Genomic DNA, 12,244 nt, shown 5'->3' with positions numbered 1-12,244 from the left:
AAAGCTGCAAAGTTCCAAATGGCAAACTACCACATCAGCTCATCCAGAAAAGACTCAAATGAGCAAATCCAGAGTGAAAGCCATGCTCATTGTTTTCTTGGGCATCAAGGGGTGGTCCACTATGAATTTGTACCTGAGGGGCATACAGTGAATGATGCATTTTAGCTGGAAATACTAAGAGGACTGAAGAGAAGGGACAACAGGGTGAGACCAGTCATTGCTGAAAATTGAAAACTGCATCATGACAGTGCATGTAGCCCCACATGCTCCAAGGTTACCAACTATGTGACAGTAAATAGCATCATGAACAATTCTCCAACCCTCTTACAGTCCCAACTCGGCACCAGCAGAAGTGAAACCCTCCCTCAGAGGTCACCACCATGGAATCCTAAGTGTCTTCAAAGAAGCTTGCATATGTATCCTTATGGACTTTCCTGAATCAGCCTATCAGGGAGCCTTCAAGTCAAGGTAAAGCTCCTAGCAAACGTTTGTTAACACTCAAGGGCTGTACTTTGAAGAATTTTTAGCCATTGTAGCAATATCCCAAATAAACTTATTTTCCCAAACTTTCCCAAATTCTTTTTGTACAAACCCTGTATGTTTGTGTGAATGACAAATGTGGGTACGTGGCTTCATGGCTTTTACCTTACATCTTAACAATGGATATGACATTTTGTCTATTGCATGGAGCATGCAGTTGCAAATAGTTCATGTCTGCATGAATGGTACCTGTTACCTTGGTTCAGAGACCATCCTCCGTTCCTTTATATGCCTGGCTGATTTGATCAAGGCAGCCAGGCTCACGCATGCTGAGGAAGCATGATTATTATTTTACACTATTGTTCCCACACTCAGCTATTGTCCTCTTGTTTGGAGCTGGATGGAGAGCTTATACTAGAGGCTCAGAGGATTGTGTGGTGTGTTTCTGGAGGAAAAATTGTGGAGGTCTTCTTTAATAGATCATTAGTGCATTACACCCAAAAGTAGCTACTTGGCTAGCAGAGTATATGTGGTGTGTACATGTGTGGTTTTTTAAGGGTTAGAGAAATTCCTCTATAAGTCTAATAATTACTTTTACTAAATAATATTTTACATTATAATTTACAAAGGAGTTTTCATCTGAATCAGTTGACTACATGTAGTTCCCTAGCTTGCAGTTGATCTTAGCATGACAAAAAGCATAGATAAATCAACAGAAATGTTTCACAAGGGACCTGAACAAAGGCTGTCCCATTTCGCAATGATAATGTCTGGTAGGTGACCCATTTCCATTTCCAATTTCCATTTTTATCATCACATAACAGGCCTTATACAATCAAAGATTGTGACATAGGTGACTTGTCAGTTTTACACCATATATAATAATACTAAAAATAGATAATAAACTAATAATACATATGGTGTAACATCTTCAGTAAATTAAAATTTATGATACAAGAAGACATGGAATTTTGTTGATATCTGTAGTCTAAACATTACTTGAGTTTACTCAGGAATGATTTTAGAAATGGACATTATTGATGACTGTGTGTTTCTTTTAATATGGGGAGAAAAGCATTAAGCAATAGCAATGAAAGTAGCTAACAAATAATTCAACTGGAGAGATGAAGACTTCGGCAAGTCAGATGTATGACAGTGATCATAGTAAATTTTTCTGAAGGTTTGGGGAGACATAGCCCTAATGAGGGAGAGTTCTCTGTGAAGCTTTATGTGAGGAATTTCATTGGAACTTTGGTGGTAGGTACAAGCAATGACAGTAACTTGAAGTCACTGCCATGAATGTTTGTGGTACTGTGCAGACCAAGACACAGCTGTGACATGTGATCACTTCTATCTGACAACTTTTGTACGTAATCAGCTGATGCTACCTATTGACTGTTACCATCAGGTAATGAAATACATGATAGCACTCTTGAACAACAAACTTTGGTTTGTCAGGAGGCCTTTAGGAAAGTGTAGCTCATCTATAAAGGATCCAGGTATAAAACACTTATGCGACTCATTCTTGAGAGCTGCTCGAGTGTTGGGAATCACCACTAGATCCAATTAGAGGATGACCTCAAAGCATCTCAGAGGTATGCTGCTAGATTTGTTACCAGTACGTTTGATCAGTGTGTGTGTATTGCGGAGATGCTTCATGAATTCAAATGGGAATCTTTGGAGGGAAGACGATGTTCTTTTCTTGAAACACCATTAAGAAAATTTAGACAGTTAGGATTTGCAGCTTACTGCAGAGCTATACTACTACTGCCACTGTACATTTTGTGTAAGGAACACAGATACAAGGTAATTGAAATTATGCCTTGTGTGGCAGTATATAGACAGTTATTTTCCCTTGCTCCATTTGCATGTTGAACAGGAAATGGAATGATCATAATGGTACAAGGTACCCCTATCATGCACCATATTGGTTGCTTTCAGAGTATGTATATAGATGTAGACCTGGGTTACATTGCTGCTACTGCCAGAGGGTTTTCCAGTTTTGCAAAGCCATTGCATCAGGGTGGCATAGTGGTTAGCACATCTGCCTAGAGAGCAGCCGCAGTACAAATTTTTGTTCATTGCTTCAGTCTGTATATATACATACATCATAGATGTTTGAGATGTGAAAAGGTCTCTGGAACCATATAGTTTCATTTCAGTTTTCAAATTTATATTGTATGAATCAACATAGATTCTGGAAAGAGCAATCTTCTGAAATCTGGTTTTTCATGTTTGTCCACAAGGTCTAGAAGACACTAAATAGTGGCACCAAGATTGATGCAATTTTTATTGATGTCAGGATGTTTGATAGGGTGCCTCACTGTCATCTACTGAACAGAATATGATATTGAGCTTTCAGATTTGATTGGAGACTTCTTAAAGATAGACTTCAGCATGTTGTTCTTAATGGGGAGGAATTATCAAATGGAAAAGTAAGTTTGAGTACATCCCAGAGGAGTGTTACAGGGTCATTATTATTTACACTCCTGGAAATGGAAAAAAGAACACATTGACACCGGTGTGTCAGACCCACCATACTTGCCCTGGACACTGCGAGAGGGCTGTACAAGCAATGATCACACGTACGGCACAGCGGACACACCAGGAACCGCGGTGTTGGCCGTCGAATGGCGCTAGCTGCGCAGCATTTGTGCACCGCCGCCGTCAGTGTCAGCCAGTTTGCCGTGGCATACAGAGCTCCATCGCAGTCTTTAACACTGGTAGCATGCCGCGACAGCGTGGACGTGAACCGTATGTGCAGTTGACGGACTTTGAGCGAGGGTGTATAGTGGGCATGCGGGAGGCCGGGTGGACGTACCGCCGAATTGCTCAACACGTGGGGCGTGAGGTCTCCACAGTACATCGATGTTGTTGCCAGTGATCGGCGGAAGGTGCACGTGCCCGTCGACCTGGGACCGGACCGCAGCGACGCACGGATGGACGCCAAGACCGTAGGATCCTACGCAGTGCCGTAGGGGACCGCACCGCCACTTCCCAGTAAATTATGGACACTGTTGCTCCTGGGGTATCGGCGAGGACCATTCGCAACCGTCTCCATGAAGCTGGGCTACGGTCCCGCCCACCGTTAGGCCGTCCTCCACTCACGCCCCAACATCGTGCAGCCCGCCTCCAGTGGTGTCGCGACAGGCGTGAATGGAGGGACGAATGGAGACGTGTCGTCTTCAGCGATGAGAGTCGCTTCTGCCTTGGTGCCAATGATGGTCGTATGCGTGTTTGGCGCCGTGCAGGTGAGCGCCACAATCAGGACTGCATACGACCGAGGCACACAGGGCCAACACCCAACATCATGGTGTGGGGGGGCGATCTCCTACACTGGCCGTACACCTCTGGTGATCGTCGAGGGGACACTGAATAGTGCACGGTACATCCAAACCGTCATCGAACCCATCGTTCTACCATTCCTAGACCGGCAAGGGAACTTGCTGTTCCAACAGGACAATGCACGTCCGCATGTATCCCGTGCCACCCAACGTGCTCAAGAAGGTGTAAGTCAACTACCCTGGCCAGCAAGATCTCCGGATCTGTCCCCCATTGAGCATGTTTGGGGCTGGATGAAGCGTCGTCTCACGCGGTCTGCACGTCCAGCACGAACGCTGGTCCAACTGAGGCGCCAGGTGGAAATGGCATGGCAAGCCATTCCACAGGACTACATCCAGCATCTCTACAATCATCTCCATGGGAGAATAGCAGCCTGCATTGCTGCGAAAGGTGGATATACACTGTACTAGTGCCGACATTGTGCATGCTCTGTTGCCTGTGTCTATGTGCTGTGGTTCTGTCAGTGTGATCATGTGATGTATCTGACCCCAGGAATGTGTCAATAAAGTTTCCCCTTCCTGGGACAATGAATTCACGGTGTTCTTATTTCAATTTCCAGGAGTGTATTATTTATTGATGGGTAAAAATAAAGATTTGTGAGGTTTCTTGCAAGTGATGTTTCTGTATGCAGATGATTTGCAATGCTAGAATAGTGTTGTAAAATGCAGTATAACCTGCAGAAAATGAATGCTTGGTGCAGGGATAGCTTTTGACCCTCAATATAAACCTATATAATGTATTACTTATGAAGAAATGCAATTGCCTATTATTGTTTCACTACATGTCTGACAATTAGTCACTGGAAACAGTCATAACTGTAACATATCCAGCAGTAATTTAAAGAGGAATGCACTGACAGATTCCAGGCTGAGGTTCATTAGGTTGAATCAGATGAGATCTGACCTGTAAGTCATGTTTTATTTGTATTACTATATACTCTACTTGTTTACATTTATACAATGAAAAAAAAAATCATTGTGAATGGAAACAAAAGACAACACTGGTGTGTAATATTCTACAATACTTATTATTTTATATATATTATTTCAGCTGTTATGCCAGTGTCAGTGTCCTGTTTTTTTTTTCTTTTTTTTTTTCATTCATAATGTATAAAGTATCCAACCAAGAACGAAAGGAATAGTGAATTAATGCAAAAATAATCATATATACATGCTTTAGGAAACAAGATTAGCATATATACTTCAATCTGTATTTATATCTAAAAACAAAGATGATGTGACTTACCAAACGAAAGTGCTGGCAAGTTGGTAGACACACAAACATACACACAAAATTCAAGCTTTCGCAACCAATGGTTGCTTCATCAGGAAAGAGGGAAGGAGAGGGAAAGTCGAAAGGATGTGGGTTTTAAGGGAGAGGGTAAAGAGTCATTCCAATCCCGTGAGTGGAAAGACTTACCTTAAGGGGAAAAAAGGTCAGGTATACACTCGCGCGCGCGCGCGCACACACACACACACACACACACACACACACACACACACACACACACACACACACACACACACATCCATCTGCACATACACAGACACAAGCGGACATTTCTAATGGCCTTTACAAATGTCTGCTTGTGTCTGTGTATGTGCAGATTTTGTTTGTCCTTTCCATAGAGTGGGTCCATTTAGTCTAGTATGATGATTGGTGTATCAATATGTATGAACAGGGACAACAAAATATGAAGACTAATTAGTACTCCAACAGTAACTGTGTAGCACTGCTGCATTGCAGTAGCATATGGCATGTCCCAGGTTGACACAGGAGAATGGGCAACAAATGATGGGATGGCTAACAAATGTTTACTGACCTTTCAGTGTGTATTGTCAGTACTGACTGCATTAGGGGCTGATCAAGAGTAAAACATATAGTCACAGTGCTAACACATCCAAGTACAGTGTCACTTTCAACATGTTTTCATAGGAGGGCCTGGTGTTATAATCTCAGTATGCCCACTTGTTGCACCTTGAGTACTAGCCCACAACATATTATATCTACATTTGCATCACAAAATGACAATGGCAATAAAACCAGAGAAATGCCATCTTACGCTGATACATAGTGACAGCCATTCGGATACCCATGTTCCATTCATGCATGTAACAGAGAAGGGGAGTAAAATGGTTATTGTACACAAAGTACCCTCTGCTTTGTACAAGAAGGTGTTTTTTGGAGTATAGCTGTAGATTTCGATGTAGGTGCAGAACATACTGAACATGTTAAACCCACAAAAAACATAGAGTTGGAGGATGGCTTGCCCTTAAACCCCTTAAACTTGGTACGATCATGTTGGCTCAGCCATTCACGACAGCAGCTGTTATGTTCGATAATGTTTCTTTTGAAATAATTTTAGAAATTGATAACAAAATTTAGCAACAGTCAAGGGGCAGGTTGGAGATGATACAAAATGAGTCCAGTTTCCGAGCAACAGGTTATTCAAGCATTGAGAAAATTGTGGTCCAACCTATGTTATGTTATGTTAACCGGGGACCTAGAAACGACGGAGTGGCTCCATCCCCGCTGCAGCTGCAGTGGTCCGCAACCTCATGACAACTATCGCAGTCCACTTCACCCCTCCACCGCCCCACAGTGAACCCAGGGTTATTCTGTGGTTCGGCCCCTGATGGACTCCCCAGGGAGTGTCTCACACCAGACAAGTGTAACCCCTATGTTTGCATGGTAGAGTAATGGTGGTGTACGCGTATGTGGAGAACTTGTTTGCGCAGCATTCGCCGACATAGTGTAGTTGAGGCGGAATAAGGGAAACCAGGCCGCATTCGCCGTGGCAGATGGAAAACTGCCTAAAAACCATCCACAGACTGGCTGGCTCACTGGACCTCGACACAAATCTGCTGGGCGGATTCGTGCCAGGGACTGGCGCTCCTTCCCACCTGGAAAGCAGTGCGTTAGGTTCCGACCTGTAATCAGGTGTGATCTGTTTAACACAAAGTTGTGGACCAAGCTGTGCTCAGCCTTGGTCTCCAGTGTGTTAAAGAGTCATCCTCCCCATGCTCCATATATGAATGAAACACAAAGAAGCCATAATGCCTGGTAATATGAAAAGTACCCTTTGCAATGCACTTTACCATGGTTTGAAGAGTATGGCTGTAGGTATAGATGTAGAAAGTTATTTTAGTCAAAGTATGCCTTATTTATATTTTGAAAATGTATATATGGTAACATAAAATTCTGTACCATATACATTATGACTGATTTTTAATGATGTTCAAAAAATATCTTTTTATTTATCCTCAGAATCCTTAACAAAATCAGATGTCATGTTGATGAGTGGATCATTGAACTTCATTGGTTGGAATGTGGAAGAAAATTTGCCATTCTTACTGCAGATAATGTCATTTCACTCTGGAAGATGAATGAACCAGAGCAACTTGCTAAAGTTTCTTGTGAGTTAAACTGCCTTGTGTATCCTTTTTCCATTACAAATATTATTTTGGCTGTATTCTCATTATACTCGAGTAAATTTGTTTTAGTGAGGTTCTGAGTACTTCTGTTTCAGAACTCTGTTGAACATAGTATAGCTATTAGGCATATGCTTAGTCTTATGTTTAATTAACATTGATTTGAGTTCTCTAATAAATGCTACTATAAGATCAGAACATTTCCAAGTTTTTGTGATACCCACAGAACTGCTGTAAAAACACTGATAATCTGTTGCCTGTTTTAGGAATTTCGTAATCTGTTTTGTGTATACAGGGTGTAACATAATTGTTACCAAAAACTGACATGGGTAAAATTATGTAATGTGGAAGCAAACACATTCCAGTAAACATTGGTCTTCAAATGAGCCATTTTCAGGATAGTGGTGAACTTGTGTATACAAGTCCCAGTAACTTCATTTATTCTAAACATAGTCATTCTTTCCTCATTGTGCACAAGAATCAATCCATAATGTGATGTTGTTTAGAGATTTGCCAAAAGGTTTAGTTGTAATCCAACATTATGTACAGGACAGGCAGGATAGATACAGTGCGTATTCATAGCAGTCACTTCCTTTGTCTGAACAATGTCAGGTGTAATCACAATGGAACATTACAACAAAAAGAGTATGCAGACATGCATTTGATGTATGGCAGCGCTGATGGCACTGCATAAGAAGCTGCATGCTGGTATTGACAAAAATACCCTGAACAAAGACAAACTGAAAGAGCACATTTATAAGGATTCATCAGCATCTGTGACAAAAGTAGAACTTTGTATCTGGCAGGGGATCAGGAAGACCTGCACACATTACACTTGAAATTGAACTTTTGTCAGGGATATCATAGTGGATAATAACTGCACAGATGCCTGTACTAATCCACACTACTGTATGGAGAATTTCACATCATAATTCAGTATACTCATATACCATCCAATGATATGAATATCTCAGTGAAACAGACATTGTCCTTCGATGATTTTTTTGGCAGTGTATTCAACAACAGACTGCAGTCAACCATTGTAACATTTTATTTACAGACAAAGTGGGGATTCACAGGTGGTGGTGTGTTTAATTTTTATAAATAATACTCATTTTTGGAGTGACATAGACCTGCATGCTGTTCAAGAATCACAACATCAGTACTTTTCTCATTAAATGTGTGTTTTGGGGTACTAGGTAATTGTCTCATTGGGTCACACATACTCTCAAGAAAACTTAATGGACAGGGTTACTTTCATATTCTGCAATGTGATCTTTCAGTACTGCTTGAGGGTGTCCCCTTTGCACAAGGATGAAAAATGTTGTACATGCATGATTGGTTACTAGCACATTTTGTCGTTAGTGTAAGATAACATCTAAAGTGTTTATATGGTCCTAGAAGGATAGACTGAGCAGCTCCTGTGCCTTGGCCTCCAAGATCACCTGACTTCAATCATCTGAATTTCTCTGTCTGGGGCCACTTCAAAAGTGAAAAGTGCAGTATGCCAGTTGGCACAGTTGAAGAATTAGAGAGCAATGAATTATACATTAATCCAAATGTAAGGACACAACATAAAATGCCTCCTTTTACAGGCAGTGCTCAGAAAATTGTAACATGTAACATGCTTATGTAGTATTGCGTTTCTTTTTAAGGTCAGTGTGGGTGGAATTTGAGCCCAATTACATGGGTACTTAATTGAAAAGTCTACCTTTTTTGTTTAAGTAAATATAGTCATAGGGAACAAACACATTTCTTCATATGAGACACCGGTTTGTGGATATAGTCATGAATGGTTGACTTTATTGATGGAGCCACAACCTCAACTCTGATTGCATCACTTCACCACTATCAAAGTGAAGTCCTTGAAGGTGTTCGTTAAGTTTTGGAAACAGATGAAAATCAGATTGGGCTAAGTCGGGACTGTATGGATGACGATTGGCAACAGTGAACCCAAGGCATCAGACTGTTGCAGATGCCACAAGTCTTGTGTGTGGTCTGGCATTGTGATGCTGAATGAGAGGGTTCACCATGTGTAGATGAACTCTTCTAATTTGAAACTCAATTACAGCATGCTGTTTCTCCTGCACCATCATAGTTACATTACATATTGTCATGTTACATGTTACAATTTGGAGCCCTCTAGTGGCAGAGGGCTGAAAATATGTGGAAATGAAGAATAAAGATGCAGAATGTTAGTAACATTTGTTTTTTGAAAGGTTTTAAGAGTTTTCACATAAAAAATTCAGAGGCAGTAATTTTCAGTAAGCCTTCGTATTTTTGGTGAAATCCAGCTTACAATCAATGTAGAAGTGGTTTCTTGGGATGACATGATGTTACACATTAGTTCCTTCAGTTGTAATGAAGAAATTTATTTATTTATTGCTTTCTGAAAACCTGCTCTCATGTGTGTCTAAAGGAGCCACATTATGCATTCAGTACAATTAATTACCTCCACATAATTGTGTTTTTAATAATGCAATACTAAAGATACAGGTTTCTGCAATGTAACTTAACAATACATGTATATAGCAAGGAAATCCTAGTTCATTAGGAATAAGTTTAAATGAAGATGATTAATTAATGAAACAAAAAAGTAATGCGTTGTTTTTTGGCATCCTCACATATATGGAATTCTGTTGGTGCTAATAATAATAATAATAATGAATGGTTTGTTTGTCCAGAATAACTTTTACACTTATAGACATAGTCTGTGTATAAACATATGAACATTATAAGAGTTTAAAATTAAAGATAAATTATACACAACATCATTAAAAATCCTTGCTGGAGTAAAAAAATTTAGCAATTAACAGTAGCTTTAATTTTGTCTTAAATATGTTTCAATTTAACAGTTTTATATTATTTGGTAGTCTGTTTTAAAAAATGTCTTCCAGCAGAAAATGGACTATGATCTATTGCTCTTTTATTACTAAATTTTATATGGTAATCCTCTCTTTTTCTTGTATTATAATTATGAATTTTACTATTGTTTATGCTATGTTCCACATTTTCTTTTACAAACAGTACAGTCAGGAGAACATACAATAAAAACACTGTTAGTATGTTATACATCATGAAGTATTCTCTTCAGGACTGATGTTTACCAATATTAGCTAGTATCCTAACTGTTTTTTTTCTGGGCTCTGGTTAGGAATTTTATAAGATAATTTTACTATTTGTGCATGTCTCCCAGTTGTATGATGCAGCTTAGCATATCATCTCCTGTCAGTAAGGTAGAATCTTAACAAGTCTAATGCCACTCCTCTGATTCCACAAGTTTATAATTTACACAGAAGAATGGAATGATTTACAGAATCAAAGGTCTTGGATAGGTCTAACAGTGTGCCAATAACTTTGTTTCCATCATCAAGTTTATCCAGTACCGCTTGAAAAAAATGTAGTTACAGCTTTTATTATAGACCTGCCCTTCCTGAAACCATGCTGAGAGCTTTTTAGTAGATTGTACTTGCAGAAAATTGACTCTAGTTGATCAAGAAGTAGGCTCTCCAACAACTTATTGAGTATTGATGTCAATGAAATAGACCCATCATTTTGCGCATTGGTAGTTATTCCCTTTTTATGCACCAGTCTTATTCCAGGGACTTCTAACAAGTCAGGAAATGACCCCTGACTGAAAGAGCTGTTTATTAAATGTTATAATGGCTTTATTCATTCATTACTCCATTCTCTCAGAAATTTGGCTGAAATGTCATCCCAGCCACTGGATGTAATTGCTTTTACGTTGGAAATGGTTTTCAGGATTTCCAATTCTGTAACACACCTCAGGAAGAATGAATTAATGACATTACTGGGATTTAGCACCTGTGGTGGGTCAGTCACATCCTCCCTACTCATCTTACTAAATTGGTCTATGAATCTCTCACCTACTTCCTAAGGGTCACTCAACAATTTTTCATTGCCTCTTATTATTTTGTTGTTGCACACTGCATTGTCACTTCCCCTGCTTTTCTTGTTTGTGATACTCCATGCTGTTTTGATAATATTGCTGTATTGCCTCATCTGTCCTGCATACGTTCTCTTGAGGTTGTAGTTGAGTAGGTATATCTCTTGCTTTTTTTTTACAATGAATGGCAAAATCTTGTGCATTCATAGTAAATTTTATATTTTCTACATGTCATTGTTAGAAACCTTTTCATCTCTGAATAAGTAGTGCAATCTACATCCATTTGAACCTTCTTACTGTGTTCATCCTCTAGTCTTCCTCTACAGTTATAAGCCCCCTCTCTCCACTTCCCTCCAACACCAAATTGGTAATTCCCTGATTACTGAGAATGTGTCCTATCACCCTCTCCCTTCCGCCAAATTCCAATTTTGAAGACCTAACTTCATGTCTGTCCTGGCATCTGTAATCTCTCTTGCTTTATATGAATTATTTCATTGTGATTAATAAGTTATCACCAGATATCTTCCTGTGGTGTCAATGGAGCATATAATGAGGAGAGTTTCTTGGTGTAATTCAGAAGACTCTTGTAAATTTGATGTGTCTCAATGTGGCTCCGTGTCATGCGAGATGGAGTCAGTGAGCACTAACATTTGCTGCAAATCCACAATACTATACATCATATGCTACTTTGAAAAAAATGAGAGTGCAATTTTACTGAAAAAGTGGTCTTTTAGATGTTTGTGTTTATTACCCAGAACTTCATGTGATAAAAACATTCCATACCAAGTGTTACTTTGTAAACTCTCTGAGTTAACCATAAAATATGTATTAATATCTTTTCCTTTTTAAAATGACTTTCTGGTTTGCTTTGTTACTGATAAGCCTTTTAAAGATGAGTTGTGTTTTAATTTTGATTAGCTGACCCCCACCCCCTATCTTTTGTTGAAAAAAATAAATTGTTATTTAGCTTATTGATAGATTATTTGCAATTCTGGGTTACTTGTAACACTGTGTGCAAATACATAACACTAAAGATAGTTTTGATAATAGTCTTTCAATAACTAGAAAATTTTGTGCCTTGCAT

General features: G+C 39.5%; 1 protein-coding gene across 3 annotated transcripts in view; it reads left to right on the top strand.

Annotated features, from left to right (window-relative positions):
• The window catches only part of LOC126298610 (WD repeat-containing protein 6), a 268,743-nt gene that overhangs the window by 72,257 nt on the left and 184,242 nt on the right, over positions 1–12,244 (top strand). For all 3 annotated transcript variants that reach the window (XM_049990014.1, XM_049990015.1, XM_049990016.1), the window contains exon 3: positions 7,090–7,257. In XM_049990014.1, coding sequence (XP_049845971.1) covers positions 7,090–7,257 — 168 coding nt within the window. The remainder of the gene's footprint in view (positions 1–7,089; positions 7,258–12,244) is intronic.

Source organism: Schistocerca gregaria, chromosome X (genome assembly GCF_023897955.1).
Source record: "Schistocerca gregaria isolate iqSchGreg1 chromosome X, iqSchGreg1.2, whole genome shotgun sequence".
NCBI classification, from domain to species: domain Eukaryota; kingdom Metazoa; phylum Arthropoda; class Insecta; order Orthoptera; family Acrididae; genus Schistocerca; species Schistocerca gregaria.
Note: the sequence above shows the minus strand (reverse complement) of the source record. Positions and strands in the feature narration are given on the sequence as shown.